At 54.1% G+C, this 17,017-nt stretch overlaps 6 protein-coding genes across 6 annotated transcripts; 2 read left to right on the forward strand and 4 right to left on the reverse strand.

Moving 5' to 3' along the window:
• Positions 1-243: 243 nt before the first annotated feature.
• CABS01_16388 (uncharacterized protein) lies at positions 244-1,366 on the reverse strand (the record flags this gene model as incomplete). The annotated part of the gene is made up of 2 exons (XM_060549719.1): positions 244-884; positions 1,018-1,366. The coding sequence occupies 2 exons, from the start codon at positions 1,364-1,366 to the stop codon at positions 244-246; spliced, it is 990 nt and encodes a 329-aa protein (XP_060389420.1).
• A 1,519-nt stretch (positions 1,367-2,885) lies between these two features.
• CABS01_16389 (uncharacterized protein) lies at positions 2,886-3,474 on the reverse strand (the record flags this gene model as incomplete). Its single annotated transcript, XM_060549720.1, has 2 exons — positions 2,886-3,132; positions 3,242-3,474. 2 exons carry the CDS (start codon positions 3,472-3,474, stop codon positions 2,886-2,888), a joined length of 480 nt encoding a protein of 159 aa, XP_060389421.1.
• Positions 3,475-4,283: 809 nt separating this feature from the next.
• CABS01_16390 (uncharacterized protein) lies at positions 4,284-7,065 on the forward strand (the record flags this gene model as incomplete). Its single annotated transcript, XM_060549721.1, has 4 exons — positions 4,284-4,422; positions 4,472-6,031; positions 6,086-6,453; positions 6,874-7,065. The coding sequence occupies 4 exons, from the start codon at positions 4,284-4,286 to the stop codon at positions 7,063-7,065; spliced, it is 2,259 nt and encodes a 752-aa protein (XP_060389422.1).
• A 2,679-nt stretch (positions 7,066-9,744) lies between these two features.
• CABS01_16391 (uncharacterized protein) lies at positions 9,745-10,431 on the forward strand (the record flags this gene model as incomplete). Its single annotated transcript, XM_060549722.1, has 3 exons — positions 9,745-9,766; positions 9,827-10,068; positions 10,153-10,431. 3 exons carry the CDS (start codon positions 9,745-9,747, stop codon positions 10,429-10,431), a joined length of 543 nt encoding a protein of 180 aa, XP_060389423.1.
• Positions 10,432-11,957: 1,526 nt separating this feature from the next.
• On the reverse strand, positions 11,958-12,977 carry CABS01_16392 (uncharacterized protein; the record flags this gene model as incomplete). The annotated part of the gene is made up of 1 exon (XM_060549723.1): positions 11,958-12,977. The coding sequence occupies one exon, from the start codon at positions 12,975-12,977 to the stop codon at positions 11,958-11,960; it is 1,020 nt and encodes a 339-aa protein (XP_060389424.1).
• A 1,976-nt stretch (positions 12,978-14,953) lies between these two features.
• Positions 14,954-16,798, reverse strand: CABS01_16393 (uncharacterized protein; the record flags this gene model as incomplete). Its single annotated transcript, XM_060549724.1, has 6 exons — positions 14,954-15,142; positions 15,343-15,803; positions 15,856-16,034; positions 16,091-16,172; positions 16,262-16,353; positions 16,674-16,798. 6 exons carry the CDS (start codon positions 16,796-16,798, stop codon positions 14,954-14,956), a joined length of 1,128 nt encoding a protein of 375 aa, XP_060389425.1.
• Between the last annotated feature and the right edge of the window lie 219 nt (positions 16,799-17,017).

The following is a 17,017-nucleotide window of genomic DNA, read 5'->3' on the forward strand; positions in this document are numbered from 1 at the left end:
TCTATCAGGATCCGAGTTCAGAGCTCGACGACGCAGTCTGGCTCTCTGCTGCCGCAATAACTTCAGGTGTTTACCAAAATAAGGAGACACTATTGTGGCAATCAGCAAGCGCCTACTACAAAGAACCCGGAAGTAACGAGTGGAAGCCGATGCGAAGTACCGGGCAGTGGACACTGAAGGAAGGCTGGCAAGCCTACCTGACTGGCGGGGAACTGAGGAAAGGGAAAGATCAATAGGATGGATTCAGGACTGCCAAAGTTTGTGATACACTGCAGTCAGAGTCTCTGCATCTAGCACGAGCTGAAGCCTACAACGGTCATCGGGCGCTCCCAACTCCATAGACAAGCAATCCGATAAGAGTAGTCCTTGACTGAGCTCCGTCGCACGTCGCGGACTTCTCCTGAACCCGTCGCTAATGAACATTCCCGTCAGTTTCTCCACCGCGGTCGCCTCGACCCCTCTAAAGGAAACTCTGCCATGCAGCTCCATGGTAGCGCCGTTGGGCAAATAGACATGACGTTGTTGATTGTTGTCTCGTACATGGATGCCGAACAGCTCCCGAGCAACGTGCGGTACATCGGTTGATTCGATGTCGAAGACGAGGCGGCAATCATCGGGCTGACTTCCGAAAGACAACATGAGAGTTGCTTCATCGCCATGCTTAACGATGATGGAACATAAATAGTGCGGGAAGACAAATGGTAGTGTCTTTGCTCGCGGCCATGCATAATCGTACCCTTCTTTAATACAGAAGACCGACGCCGGGGAGGACTTGTCTGGACTCGCCAGATTCCCCGCTTCTGGCTCGGTAGACGGTGAGTTTAGAGCTCTTGCGACCTCTTCCTCATGCATCGGACTCCCCGTCCCACTATCGAGCAAGTCGGCTGTCGTTTGTTCAAATCGCATACGTTTCGAGGGTCGGTCCGGGTCTGACAACCGTTGGTCGCATTTGATGCCGGCGCCCTCTAAACGACCTGAAAAGTTAGATGGAAGCAGCTAAGCCGGTAGGAGACTCACTACAGCGTCTTGATCCACGTTGTGATCCGTCGAACGTGTGCTTTTTGATTGCTATGAAAGAATCACTGACCGGGATTTCACATACACCACTCAGGAGCTGCTGCAGGCTACTGGCTGATAGGTTTTGTAGGGACACATCAAAGTTGTCGTCGCGACAAGTTAGAATCACGTAGGCGAACCAATAGTCGAAGCTCTTTTCGTAAAACTCGCTGGAGAATTTCAGTTGTCCGAGCTTCCGTAGTGCTTTATCAAACCCCGCCGGTGCCTTGATGGCTGCCGGGTGCTGCTCTTCGAACAGGTCCTTGAACTGATTGAGGAGTTCTTGAACTTTTACCTCTTCTGAGGTCATTCGAATTGGCAATGGCGCGCCGTTGCGGCAACAGACGAGAGGGATCAAGGCGGAAAGAGTATGGAGTTGTGACAAAGACAAACCAGCGCGAATCCGCAGGAATTGGCTGGCTGGAACATATAGCCTAAGGCCAAAAAGCCTCGCTTGCTGACATAAAGACATGAGAACCTGCTGTAAGCGAGCTAGTGGTACACCTCCCCTGACGTTCTAAGTTAACCGGGTCCCGTTCTGTCGGAAATCGTGTAAGGGCGCAATGTAGGGCCATTCATGATATGTATTCGGGAGCTGTCAAGTCGCAGAGGATTTTAGGCGGCATCTATGTGCTGAACGTAATGGATGCATTCATACATCCACACATGAAGGGAGTCGACAATCTGGGTCAGGACCCAGCCAGTCAATTCATAGTGAGACTTTTCTAAATCATCCAGTTTTCAGCCTTGCGGTTGTGTTGACGAATACCGAAGCGGAGAGCGCTGCCCCTACTTTTGGTCCATTCGCCGATTTTTTCAGCATTTCTAGCACGGCGCGTGTTGTTTTGGTCGCGTAAATGGTCCCGAAGTTCGTCCCCCGATCCATCATGAGGCTGGAGGCTTAGGTATGCACCCAAGAGGCAGATGAATGCCAATGTACAAACAGAATTATCCTATGTTGGCTGTGAAAGTGGCTGTCTAGAGTGCCATTGGACGGCAATGGTTGCGGTTGAAACGCCCGGATATCATACCTTCCACGGATCAATAGTTGACGTTGACCTATTGGCTTGACAGCAAGAAATCGCGATGTACCATCATGCGAGAACACAGCTTGTTGTCACGATCAATCGTACGCGGCCAAAATTTGGAGGGGTATATGCGAGCAGAGTACAAGCTTTGATCTATGTACGCGTACGCATTGACGCGCTCCCTGCTTCTAGTACGCGAGGAGGGGATGCATGGGATGCATACAGTTTGGCTGTACGTACGGCAGCCCTCTTGTCTGTGGCGCGTACGAGCGGACCCTAAGGTGGACACGTCAGGTCGCATGCAATTAGTCAAGATCACCTTTGATTCATGGATAAAACCCCAAAGTGGATTAGATTCGGAGAAACTTGCACGGTCTTTCGTCGAAAGTGTGGAGCACTAATATTCCTGTCTCCGCACACATTTCCCCTTAGATGCGCTTCATCTCACAAAGCACGCCAACCCAATTAGGTGCCTCTTGCCAACGAATGGCCCGCCTCGACGCACTACCTGCCGAGTTACTACAGGTGAAGCTAACGTAGACAGATCCCCGACTCCACCGCGTTGTTTGTCCGAAAATCGTGGGCGAGCTCCACGTCCCATTATCTTCCCCTCCAACCTTCCTTGCCATTAGTCGCTATTGCCGGATGAAAGTAAATGGTTGGAAGACGTTCCGAACGTCGTGGTGCCGTGGTATATGCATTGCAACCCGCTGCCAAGCAGCTTCCCAGACTTACAAACCCCTCATTACGTCGCTCCCACTGAGACAACAGTGGAGCTCGCGATGCTAGATATAAGCGAAGTCAGGTGCCGTCCCGACTTGACCTCCTCACCGACTTGTTGACTGGCAAAGTCTCGACGAGCTGCGTAGGGGGATGGGATATGTTGAAGGACGATTGAGAAGGTCCTGGTTGAAGAGCCGCGCTTTGGCATGAGTCACGATACAAGCTGCGCTTCTGGCTTCTGAGGGCAGTTCGCCGGTTGTCTTTCGCCCGCGGCTGCGAGCGAGCCACCTGCTGGCTGCCGGACTCGGAATGAACGGAGCGCGGCCTGCAGAAGATTGTCCCTTCGTTTGTCGTGCTTTGTGAAGCTCAGACCTGCTGCTAGATCGCCGAATCAACTGCATCAATCTAAGAAGACGTGCTGCACTTCCATCGACAACAGCAGGTCCCGGCTATGAAACCCGCGGGGGTAGCCAAGGCCCAGCCACTGTCGCGGCGCCATGGCGTTCCCCGGTTCTGCCGAGCGCTTCTGCTGCGACCTGAACGAGTGTGGAGCCGAAGCCTGGAGGACGTCGGCCAGTGCTGGCTGGGCGATCGCTACCACGTGGCACAGTGTGTACTTCGGTGTGCCAGGCACTCGCCCATGGCGCGGATTCCATTGAAGTAGCATGAGAAGACGATGATGGAAGCGACGGATTGGGCATATCTTCAATCAACGTCGATGGACTCGCTGACGACGACTGCAAGATGTACTGGTTCTTTGCCAATCTCTACAAAGACGTCAACAAAGGCATCAATGGCCGTGGGAAGAATCGGGGTTCGTACCAACGTCTCCACCCAAGACAGTAACAATCATCGGGCCATGTCATCAAGTTTTGTCTAAGGAGAATCTCCTTAGATAATCAAGGGTGCCACCTTTATGGCTCTAGAGGAGGTCCGTCATGCGGCCAGAATATTATATTGCGTACATCGGATTTAGGCCGAGATTGTCGGCTGTTCGGATGAGCTGCCTGCCTACGATAGAGATCGTTGAAGAGTTCAATGGAGATTGTGAGAATCGCCAAGGCTCTGGTGTAGCATCTCGGTCTCTTCCGCGGTGCTAGCAACGATACAGATGAACACGGCGAGAAATTAATTGAAGACTCACATTGTCCTAGCATCGCGTCGGATCAATATTCGGGCAGGCTCAAACAGGACTTGGCGTGAATTGTCTGTTCTCCTGGACAGGCATAACGATGAGGCAGCGTTTGCCTCTAACTGCTAGTAGTGTTGGTGATTGCTAGACTGCATGCAGCTGTGCCGCTCTGCATGCAGATGAGACCGGTCGATCGCCCCACATATGTGTCACAGCCAGTTATCGGAACAACGTTATCCCAGCCTTGTGAGTGGTCAATGCGTAGCGCGACGACTTCCTCTGCGACGCGACTGCAAATGCAATGCCATCATCCAAACATCACGTTTAGCAGCACCCCACCTATCATGGAAGAGCACCCCGATTCAACCATTATCGACGAAAACCCAATCGGCAGCGGTCTTTCTGCTTTCTTGCATGCATTCAAATCGACCTGCAGAGACCCTACTTGCAAGCTGCAAGCAGTGGACGAGCTCGAGGTGGACGGTAGGAAAGACGCAACTGCCAGTTGTTCTCTAACTGATCATGTTTGCAGATCTTCAAGACCTTGTCTTGATCCTTCTTTCAACACTGCGGATTCTTCCTGCTGCACGCCTACTTCCTACAAGGACAGGTAATGGCACTCGTCGAGACGATCTTTTGAGACTGAATACATCAATTACATCTAACGACTTCGACCTCAATCGAGCCAAACCTCTCCTGAAAGCAGCTCTTGCCGACCACCCTGACGATGAGCTGATTTGGCGTCAAGTCAGCAACCTCGCCATCGAAGATACCCCACCTCCGCGATCGATAGCGTCTTCACTTCAACAAACCCCCTGGCTGCACAACACGAGCAGCTTTGCAAACTCATCTGAGCACCGCCGATATGTTGACGAGGTACTGAAAGAGGAGCTCGGCACCATGTATGTAGGGCTCCCCGGCTTTCGAGACGCATATTTCGGGAGCCTAGCAGGACTTGAAGCAGCATCCAAGGAGTTCTTCGATCAGTGCCTTGATAGTAACGATCCTTTCTTCCAAGACGGCTGGAAGGGATGGCCTCAGGACGCAAACGAGAAAAGTGTGCTGGAGTGGCTTGCGGACTTTGTCAAGAAGCTAGCACTGTTTGCAAAGACACAGACGCCAAATACGACACATCAACGAGACCTCCTAGCACAGCCCAACACCACAATGCAGGGCTCTAGAGCAGATCGCAAACTGGATGTTGGGTTTATCGACAAGATGAAGCCTGGCCAAGAGCCCGGATACCACTGGAAGCAAATACTGGTACCTGGAGAACTCAAGAGCAATCCAACTGCGGACACGGCCTCCAAGGCGTGGCTCGACCTTGGGAGATATGCGAGGGAGATGCTTGCTGCACAGGACACCCGGCGCTTTGTCCTGGGCTTTACACTCTGCGGACCTCTCATGAGGGTGTGGGCATTTGACCGGCTTGGAGCCATTGCGTCAGAGCGGTTTAACATCAATGAAGATGGGCAGCAATTTGTGTCCACAATACTGGGGTTCCTTTGGATGGACGAAGAAGCCCTAGGGTTTGATCCAACAGTCATGACATTGAACGGCGAACGCTTCATCGAAATCGAGCGGAATGGTTCCACAGAGCGGATCGTTCTTGATAGGTTGATCCTACGGGCACGCTGTGTCGCTGGCCGGGCTGCAACTTGTTGGAAGGCCCACCCCGAAGGGCATCCGGAGACGCCGCTTGTTGTCAAGGATTCATGGCAATACCTTGAACGTGGTGAGGAAGGCAAGCTCTTACGTGAAGTGACGAACAAAGGCGTCGTGAATGTGGCCCGGTATTATCACCACGAAACGGTCCAGGTTCATGGGACAAACGATGATATCTGGAACAATGTTCGACGTGGCCTAGATGTCACGGCAGCGACAAACTACCGACCAGGACAACAGATGCCACCAAGCAACAAAGCAAAAGATGCCCCGCGGAAGGGCCGCAGCAGCACCAGCAGGAAGCGCCCGTCCAGCCAAACCGATTCCGCTTTGCCCCCAAGCAAGCGATCCTGCTCTGTGTCTCCCACAAAGGCTGCAAGTATACCACCAAATCGGGTTCATCGACGTATCATTCTCCAGGATTATGGTAAGCCTATCTATCAGGCAAGCTCTCGATCATCACTACTTGCTGCTCTGGTAGGCTGCATTGAGGGCCACGAGTCTTTGTACAAGGCTGGCATCCTCCACAGAGATATATCCATCAACAATCTCATGATCAATGAAGATAGCGATAACCCATCCTGGCCTGAGTTCTTGATCGACCTTGACCTTGCTATTCGGGAGCAGCGGGAGGGTGCTTCGGGCGCCAAGGGAAAGACTGGTACAAGGGCATTTATGGCCATCGGGGCACTGCTAAGCGAGCAGCATTCGTTCATGCATGACCTGGAGTCGGTATTCTGGGTCCTTTTTTGGATATGCATTCATTACGAGCAGGATGGTAAAGATGTTGGGCCGACTGAGTTTGACAGTTGGAATTATGACAGCGACCACAAGTTAATTCTATCAAAGGTTGGTACGATTGGTGATGAGAGTCTCTTTCTTAGGATTGCAGGCGACAACTTCACACCATACTACCAACCATTGATCAATTGGGTTAACAGGTTACGCAAAGTGGTGTTTCCCAGTGGCGAGAGGTGGAAAAGGCTAGAGATTGGACTTTACTCGTCGATGAAGAGGATTCTTCAAGACGCACAGCAGGATATGAAAGTGATAGCGGTGGGATAATGTACAATATAGCTGCTAACTTATCCAAAGGAGGCTGACCTCGTGATTCTTTGAGTCAGCTGTTCGAGTTGTTTTCTCCTCTTCTCCTTGCCTCCGATTCCACTCGCTTCTTATAGCAAGCTAATCATTGGTTTCTTGTGTGGCCGCTGATCGTGGCGGGCACTGCAAACCAGCCCCTGCTAAATTAGCCTGGACACCACCAAGATTGCCCGCATGTCGGCTGTGGCCAATGAGCTCGGCTCCGGCCAGCCTGGCGGGTTCCAGAGTGTGTGGTTCACCCTGTCATTGGGCGACGATGCCAACGTGATGGACTTTGCTGTGAAGAGATCCTACGTCCTGAACAAAAAGAAATTCGGAGACCCTATCGCTGTTGACCTGGACTTCAACACTGCATGATCTCCAAGATGCAAGTGATTGCAGTGGTGATTGTCCAGTCAAACCCAGCGTAAGCCCGCTTCCCCTGGTTAGATGCCCATCTCGCGGCCGGAAATGAAAGCCGCATGTTTCCCGACTGGATGGCAAATATACGGGTGGGGGAGCCTAGCTTCAGGGACCGCTTACGTCCATAGTGATCCTTCTGCACTGGCAAACTGGCAATCATGGATGCCTAGGCGAAACAAAGAAGGGTCGAGTTAGAACGGACTGGTTTATTGCTGTCAGGCTGCCCCAGCACATTCGTTACAGCAATTGTTTCACCTCGAGCGACCCGACTTATGCATAACTAGAGGTATGAGTAATATCCGCAAGGATATCCTTATCCAGGGGATCGTACATTCATCATATAGATATCGGGTTTCTTCCCATAGCCATTCCTTCGTCATATTCATCAACATACATATAATGACCCCTGCCTGTCTAACTGCTGCTCGATAATTGCTATAGAGCCGTTGACTCGGGGTTGACCTGTATTCTCAAAAAGGTCAGTCTCGTCAAAATGATTGCAGAAAAGAAGGGGCACCACCTGCAAGGAGGAAGCCTTCAAGTACTTTGCTGGCGTGTCGGCAAGCGTCTTCACAAAAGAAAGGAGGCTGTCGCCTGAGATTTCAAGATAGATGCTACGAGAGGAGTTGAGAACTCGCAAACACACAAAGGTTGACGCAGCGAGACAAGTAATACGACGGTCATGGAAAGGTTCTCTACAAAGAACTGCATCTAAGGTACGAGGGAGGGTGCGAAGGAAGCCATCTAGAAGGTTATATATGGGCCGTGTCCTCCTCCAGCCCCGGCTCTGGGCGGTCATACCATCGCCCCCAGGCCCCCAAGCCCCGATTCTAGCTCGGTCCGCTCCCCGGACAGATCTCATGCCCGAGGCAGTCATTTGCCAGAAAAGTCCTGGTTTAGCGTCTGTCCGGCTCATGTACCATTCCTTATCATCGAAAGAAAGATATTCGGTCGCGCCAAAAACAGCTCAAGCCCGTCTCTGGTGAAGCCCTCGCCCTGCAGCTCGGTCACCAGACGTATGGGCAATGATACAGAGCGAGAAGGGACGAAAAATATCTTTCCATTTAGACCGCCAGATGCGGCGATCGTCCGAGTGCGTCGGGTCGGGCGGCTCCATAGACGCTTGAACGACAGGGTGCCGAGTGAGAGACGCAAGCGCGGGCCGAACCCCGCACGCTGAGGCGACTGTTGCGGCCCAGCTTTCTATACCAGGTTTGGCTGGTGAGGCCTGTGGGGACAGCGCGAATGCCGCTCCTATGTCGTCTGCAGAGGTGTATTTGATGTCGACGTTGAGCCGGTCGCCGCCGAGAAGAGAACGATCAGAGGTCTTTTCAGGGGGTTCTGGGGCGGATCGCTGGATGATGCAGAGGTTTTGGAAATTGGGAGCACGTCTGATGAGACGACGCAGCGCGTTTTCGTCCGGGTGATCTCGCGAGCCAGTGCAGGGCACAGTCTGCAGTGCAATAATGATGGTAACAAGTTGGTCGAATTCGAGGCTCAGGGTTGCCTCCTAGGGGAGTTCGTCGACGATGAGAGTCTCTGCAGCGCTCGCAGCCGCGTGGAACGAGTTCGCGTTGAGGTCAGACAGCGTCACGGCCGTGGTGCCGCGTCTTCAGCGTGACGTCTCCGAACCCTCCATGTCTTGCTCCTTTATGCCCGCAAAGTTAGCCATCATCACCCAGGGGTCGCAGGGCCAGACAGCACTCGTCGCTGGCGTCGTTGCCGGGCCTGTCGCGGTCGCCTCGCAGACATTGCGCCGCCCCGCGGATGGCAGGGAACGGCGTACCTGAACAGGGGCCGACGGGTACCTGGATGTAGCGAGCGCCGCGCCGGTGCGTCGCTGCGTGGCGCTAGGGCGAGGGGCGTGCGCATCAGGAGCAGGGGCATGGGACGGTGGTGCAGGGGTGCGCCAGGATGACTACAGAAGCCTGGATTCACCTCGCACGCCGCCACGCCCCCCTCGCCAACCCGCACAGGGAGGGGGCAGGGTCGCCCCCGCAGCCGGTGTTGGTCTATCAGTCCTCCGCATCCATGTCGGTGGGCCCAACGTGCGGCGTCGAATTACGCCCAGATGGCGCCGATCCCTGGCCCGCCGATCATTGGCCAATTCAACGACGTGCCAACGTCGGCAGGCGCAAGACGCCAACGGAACGAGCCAGGGCATCAGCCCCGGTGTCGACTGCGCATCACGACGGCTGGCACGGCGCTCATCTTGACGTGTCGGGCCATTCGTGGTGTTAACTGTCCCATTGTTGCTTTTCAGCCTGCGTCGAGCTCCCCTGAACCACGGCGACCCCCGAATGGGCGGCCTTTCCGACGATCACCGCCATGGAGAAGACGGGGAATGTCTTCGGATGCCGCACGCCCTGATTGGCGTCAACAACACGCTCACCGCCTGCGGACGGCCTATTGTCCGACGATGCCGCCCCAACAGATGGCCATGACCGACACAGTTCTCCTACTTATGTTGCTGCCCTTTTTCAGACGTTCGACGTTGGACGGACTGATCCGCTGATTGCGCAGAGGGTCCAACAGACACTGCGCCCATGTCCATCACCATTCTGGCCATATACATCTCAGCCATCGCACTTGTGTTGCCCCTTCTCATGCGTGGTCGTGGCCATCTACCCCAACATGAAGCACAGAGGCATCCCCGGTATGCGTAGCCTCTGACCTTACTGACACCCGCAACATGCTGATTCATTCACGTCCTCAGGTTTTGAAGGGGCTCTCCGTGCCGGCTGCATAGTCGCCACCGGAAGCGTGATGCTGGTGCAGGCCATGCACCTGGCCGCCCGGCACCCTCCGCACGCGCGCCTTATCCGTGCCCTCGTCCTCAGCGTCGGCGTCCTTAACCTCCCCTTCCTTCTAGCCTATTCGGGATCGCCTCTCTACACAGGACTCAGCTCGAAATACGGTCAACTCAGACTCATGATGGCACTGTACATCGGCGCGCCCGTGTTGTCGTCCATCCTGGATATCACGCCTGCACCAACGGCAAGTGCTCCGTCGTCCTTCCGAACGCGCGCTAATGACAATTAGGTTGTGCTCTTCAGCATCCAAATCCTCTCGATTTTGTACTACCACGTAGGCCTGTGCCGGCAGACGAAACATATCGACCCAGGAGGTGAGGCCACAGCGTCTGTGGATGGCGCCTGCCAACTCGACAACCGTACCAGTGGCTTCAGCATCACCTGGGTCGACTTCTGTCTCGCGTGGGCACAATATACGATCGCACCAAAGTTAGACGCCACAAGCGCCGCCTTCGACCTGCCACCTGAGCAACTTAAACATTTCTTGGAACTCCTGTATCGCACTTGATGGGACGGGGACGACGCCTGCGGAGATGGGTCGTTATTCACCGAAGAGTTGGGCCTAGTCTCAACCAATTCTGTGCGGTTCTTATGCTCCTCGAGGCGCTATACAGACTTTGGTCCTCGAGAGCGGTGTTGGACAAGGAATCCGAGAACATGTAGAGTAATTCTTAGAATCTCGACTCATGAAAATCGGTGACTGCATACTCTGAGGCTTTGTGAAGCATCCCAAAACCACAGCTCTTCTATAAAGACACATTCATTCCCAAGAAGGCAGCCAGCACGCCCGACAAGCTCAGTCCAGCTGCCGTCTCCCAGGCAGTCCACCGCCGCCGGGGTCGCCCCGGACGTGTGCCCCTTCTGGCTTGTACACTGGGTGCGGTGCGCCGCGGCCTCCCGCAGAGTACCAAATGCACAGTGCCCATCGGCGGCGGGCGACGTGCGCCGTGGGACACAAATGTCTCCAACGGCTTGCAGTTGGAGTGGTCCACAAGTAGATGTACGCCCCAACCACTGCCCAAGCTGGCTATACGCAAGGCGCTTTTCTGACCCTGATACCCTGCTGGACCCCGCCTCACGCCAACGGCTGCACGCTGGAGGAGCTCGTTGCGGCGTCCTTCACACTCAGCAAAGCTGGCCAGTCCGTGAGACAGACGTGGCGAGTTGCCGCCTGCTCACAGACGCTTTTTAGACGCATCAAAGATAGCAGTCACCGCAAGAGCAGAAGTCTGATCACATTGAAGCATTGCATTTGATTGTCCTCTGGCCTGTCAGGTCGACCTGCGCCATGAATTCGCTTGAGATCAGATCAAAGCAGTCCGCATGTCAGGATGGCTTGATTTGTAACTTCTCGTCCGGGAGGAACCCCACTACCCCTCTAGATTCCCATTCTCCAGACTGCGCCAAAGTGAAAGTTTCCACAGTCGATCGGCCACACCAATGTGAGGGGGTAATGTCGGAGAGGTGCTCAAAGGGTCCATGGACAACGTTGTTTCATCCATTCGACGAGTACAACTACACCTTTGGTGCTTTGGTTCTGTTACTCCCCCCACCCCCCCCCCCCCCCCCCCTTTTTTTTTTAATGTTCTATATCGAGAAACTCCTTTAGTGCTGTTGATCAACAGGAACGTCTGTCGAATCAGGCCTGTTCAAAAAAGGTCCAAGTAATCAATCGAGGATATGCTCTATACTAAAGTAGACTTGTAGAAGCCAAATGGATGGAAAAGCAAAGCACAACAATGCAGGATCGCATTGTAATCTCTTGTATTAATAGGAGGTATTCTTTCGGCATCTAAGCGGCCTCTGTTGGATATGCCGTGGGTTCGTGCCCTATGTCACTATCCGTACGCAGCCTCTTCTCTTCTTCCATAAGCTTTGCCGAAAAGAAAAGAAAAAACCGACCGCCGAAGTTCGAGAATGAACTGCCTTAGGACGGTAATGTGAGCCTTAACCGAGAATGTCCAGAACATAATATAGCAAGCTCGGATAGAGCTCATGGCGGCACAATTCTCAACGCGCGGGCGGGCCGGTTAACTACGAACCCCAGAGCGTGCGCCTCAACTCATCCGGCACAGCCTTTCTCAACACATGTGAAGGGTACACTTTGATCTCGGGAGTGTTTGCCGTTTTCTCATATATCGCGACGCAGTGGCTGCCTCCATGCTCTGCGAGGGCCTCGCGTAGCCGGGCCAAGACCGTGACCAACTTGCGGAGGTCGACCTGGTGCTTCTCCTCCCAGATTGTGAACAGAGCTGCGGTATCGTTGATCTTCAGCTGTCCAAAGGTTCCATTTTCGTGCTGCCCGATGATGAGCCAGGGCGTTCTACCGAACCAGAGCTGTGGCATGTATGCAGTCGGGTCCTTGGGCTTGGTTGCTGTCTTGATTTCTGCCGCCATCGACTGAGCCATCGGCGGTTGCGTTGAAGGTTTGGGGGGAGCAGCGATCCCCTCAGGACTGTCCTCTACTGCCAGCCGCCCCATTGCGCCTTCTAGCGACTCCGAGCCGCTCCCCTCGCCCGTTTCCTCGTAGCATGCGTCGACCTCAAAACGCACCACGCATGTGAGATCACCTAGCTGGTATCGAAGGGCCCGGTGATGTGACGTGCTGTCTCCTAGCCCAGATGGGTATTTCGTGAACTTGCGCTCGAAATTCCTGCCCCACCCGGAGCTCTTGGAACCCCTGACCAGCTCGCGGGCGGTCCTCTCGCAACGCTCGATGACCAGAGTTCGGTGAACCAGGTGTAGGTTGATGCGAAAGCTGTCTTGGCGCCGTCCCGCAGAGAAATCGAGGAGCTTTCTGAGGCTGTTCCGATTCACCAAGATGTCAACATCATCAAAGCGGAACGATGGGTTCATTGATGCCGTGGCGCGGAAAAGCGGCGCGAAAGGGAACTCAGGAACGCGTGCCGCATTCTGGTCCACGGAAAAAGTGTCTCGATCATTTGGGACGGCAATCGGCAGGTCGAGAAGGCTCGTTACCTTAAACCTCCCACGGTCGGGTCCTGATGCGCTCGTAGGCGGTCCAAAGCAGACGGTTGAAGAGCTACTCGACATCGTGCTACGCCTTAGTAGCACCCGCGTTCTTGGCCGGTTGCGCCCACCACGGGTTGAATAGCCTCGCCAATTAAAAACACCACAGCCTTCGTTGCAAGACAGATTGCAGAAATGCATTCTTAAGATTGGGGAACCACCACAGTCCCCTGAGAAAATCGCACCACTCCTTGCTAGGCTCAAGGTTTTGGTAAACACCCTCAACCTTGTCGAGCATCCCATCAAAGCCGACGCCTTGCGGTACGCCCTCGAGAAGGTTGTTGTTAGCTGCTCGCAAGTCGCCCGCTTAGGCAACACAAACTCGGTCGAGGAGCATTTGAAGTCTGCTGGCGTTATACTGCAGCTCTCCGAGAGCCCCGAGATACGCCAGGTCGACAAGCTGGCTAGATACTTCTTCGCATGCAGAGACCTAGCCCGAGTGGCAAGCAAGCCCGACTACAGGCGGGTGTTCAGAAACATCGACGTGAGGGCTTTGGATTCGCCCTCAGGCGTTCATCGTCCAGGAACTGCCCACTGCTGCTTCGTGCACGCGGAGATCCAGCAGATCTTCGACTTGGAACAGTAGCCACATGTGCCGGCGCCGCGAATTATCGGATGCAGCAAGTCCGCCTGCTATCTGTGTGATCTGTTCATTCGCAGGCATGGCCATTATGTGGTGTCTCGTACCCATGGTCGGCTCTACGAGAAATGGACCCTGCCCGATGCTGTATGGATGATCGCGACGCAGATGGACAGGTTTCGGTGTTTGGTCCAAAGCATGATGAAGGACATGCGGAACGCGATCAAAAGGCTCAAACATGGAGGGCGAACCATCTGCCGCTATCCGCTTGAGAGCCGGGCATGTCTGCTTCTGTCGAGCGGAGCTAACTCGAGCCTGGCGGATCGATGCCAGGAGGCTGAGGAGGAAGTACACCAGACGCGGCACAGCAATGCCGTCAATCCCTGGCTACCGAGGCGTCACCCGTGGCCTGTTCAAATGCCATCTTCCATTGTGATCACTGAGCTGGACCTGCCATGGAATTGCTACACGCGAGTGGGACAAGCGCCATTGCATATTCAGATTGATAGGCTTTCTCTCCACATCGACTTTGCGTCGACAGCGAGCGGGCTGCTTTCAATCTGGTCGCGGCCGGATGGGTTCATTGACGGGGGTAAGATCTTGAAAGGAGTTGATATTCCCACAGACTCGGATCTTTCTGTCCGTAGCTCCCGAGGCTGACGTAAGGTGGTGTTTGGCGTCACCCTCAGTGCCGTGAGGGTTGCTCAGGTTGAGTTTGTTTGGGAGACGCCTTCGCATTGACCACGCTTCGAAGGTTAATGGGTGCAGTATCTCATTCATGTCGTAGCCGCCTACGCCGCGAAGATCCCAGTTGAACAGTCTCGCAGCGCAATGAGAACTGCGTCCTGCTTCCTAGATCGCCGCCAGCCTTTTGTATCATCCCAGCCACAAGACAAGACTACCGCTTTGTTCAGCACCAAAACGCGGGCGACTGGGTCGTCTCCGTGAAGCGGTCTCTGGCTGCTGGCGACGAAATGTATTTCTTGCTTTAGAGTCTGGAATTTGCATCGCATCTGGCTTAGAAGCCACTCGTGGGTTCACACGGACCACACGCCGGGGCAAAGCTCGAAGAGTGATTAGCAGGGCGCGGGTAAAATTCCACAGCCCGCATACTCCACGCCGACGCCGAGAGCGACCATGGCCTGCATGCTTCATCATAAATGCATAATCCATTACGCCCCAGCGAAGCTCTTCAGGACTCGCATGATTATCTACATGATCTCCACCTCGGTTCACATCCTTGCCTCCCAGAAGCCTGTACAAGTGTCATCAATCTTTACATGCCATCTTCAATACCACTTGCCAATGCCGTGATTGATTGTGGAGTCAGTAATAGGCCATCTCGAGGATGGTACTCAGAGTCTTCAGCACCATATCGTCTCCAATTTTCACAAAATCATATTCACTCTCTCCTTCATGCCTACGCCAGCGACTTCTGTGACCACAGAGGCAGCATTACAAACAGTAAGCTGCACAGACTGGCGAAGATGGCACCACCTACCATGGCTTGGGTGACGATCTTGTGTTGCAACCTCCTCAGGTGGACGTCCTTGACACGAATCTTGCGATCGAAAATCATCATCCGGGAGACAAACTTCATCAAGCCAGACTTCCGAGAGAGAAGAGATGTACTATCGTTGTATCGTTCCCACGGTAGAGATTGTCGGCGAGTAAAGAGCAGGAGAAAGAAGCAGCTGCCCCTGAGACCGGACAGAACGAGAGACGTCCCAACGAACCACATGGGCCATGGGGCAAAGACATTGTAGCGGCTGTGTGATCCCATGAATGGACGAGCGCTCGGAGAAAAACCCAGAGGAAACCAGCGACGGTCAGAACAATACCCATGCTTGTCGCCATGCACAAAGTCTCAAAGGTACCATTGGAGACACTGAGTCTGACGAAGTTACGGTGCGAGCAGTTCTTAAGGAGACCGTAAACATGCTGAGCGATGGGGCGGAGATGCGCAGGGTCGGAAAAATGTTGGAGGTCGAGAACAGCCTGGTCACGGAGTGCGGGCGGAATATTAAGTTCCTTCTCGGAGCCAGTCAGGAGGAAGGTCTTGATGACGGCGTTGTGCTCGACTTGGTAGGCGGAGTTGGGCGCGATGTGGACAGGGACGACATTGGCGACGTTGTTCAAGCAGATCGGCTTGGTGTAAGCGTTGGCCCACGACTTGATGCAGCCGCGACCATTGAGCCCAACCTTGCTGTTTGGCCTGCAGGCGCCTTCGTGAGCGATGAGCTGGACGATATTAGTCATAATCTCATTGGCTGAGAGGCGTTAGTTGGGGTGCAAATCAGACGGCTTGTTGGCATCACTGACCTGCTTCAGGATCGCATTTTAACCCTGGCATCGTTAGTGATGGGAGCTTGTGCTCGATGGAATCCATCGCGCTGTCGATGGCACTGTCCCGGGATGATGATGCATCGCTTTCCTTCTCGGCTACAGGGAAGTTGTTGAGGCTTCCTATCTTGGCGTAGGCGGATTCATAGTTGCGAAACCTGGTAGAATGTTAAAATCTGGCGCGTAGATCAGATGAACATCAGGACGAACATACCAGACGTAGAACTCCAGGTTTTCAGGGGACAGTTCGATGTACTTGAGGTATATGTAAAAGTCATACAAAGACAATGGTGAACCTAGTCGGGTCAGTAGATATCCTTGGTTGATTGCCCGGTGACGACAATTGCTCTCGAGGTGCGTTGCGTGGTGGAGGTAGGATGCTCACAGGTCTCGTTGGCTAAAACCTTCCCCAAACTCAAGCGGACCGGGTAAGCCGCTGTCGTAAGATATCCTCCGCCGAGAGCCTTTGGTCTCGATCTGTTGAGACCTGCGCTTTAGGCCCGAAGTCGAAGAATGCAAATGCCGCTTCAGTGATGGCAACGCCATCTGTGGATGCGATCAGAAGCTGACCTTCTTCGACACTCCACGTCTCTGGTTCTGGTAGAGGTGGTGCTCCGACGAGTATCGACAATCTGCAGATGGCCTCGCGAGAGACCTTGTTCTGCCCGACGAATTCCTTTCACGCGGCGGGAAAGTCCTTGCCGGCCCCCTCCCAGTTCCACGAGCTCCGCAAGGCCGCCCCTGCCGCATAATTATGAATAATGGCAAAACAGGCTGCGCAGCGTGGGGGGGTCTACCTTTGGGGCTCTCCATGGTCCGCGAGCAACTCCGGAACCTGGTTGAAATTATTGTTCAAGGCAGCTAGTGAGCCATCGTTTTGGTCTTCGTTGACGTAGATCGAAAGGCAAAGTACGTGACGCATGTTGGGCGATCCCTATATCTATAAGCAAGGACCAACTTCCTGGACGTATAAGCGATTCCACAGGCAGACTTCGTCGGATGAGTTGTGCGACAGTGACAGCTGTCGAATTGGCTGCGACGGAGAGTGCATGCAGATAGGCCCGTGCGAGACGCGGAAGGCAGCTAGGGTGCTAGCTGCGTAGCGCTGTTGGGCCACCTTGGGCACCTGCAGGAAACCACA

Source organism: Colletotrichum abscissum, assembly GCF_030869225.1.
Source record: "Colletotrichum abscissum strain IMI 504890 chromosome Unknown Scaffold_96.1, whole genome shotgun sequence".
Taxonomy (NCBI): Eukaryota; Fungi; Ascomycota; class Sordariomycetes; order Glomerellales; family Glomerellaceae; genus Colletotrichum; species Colletotrichum abscissum.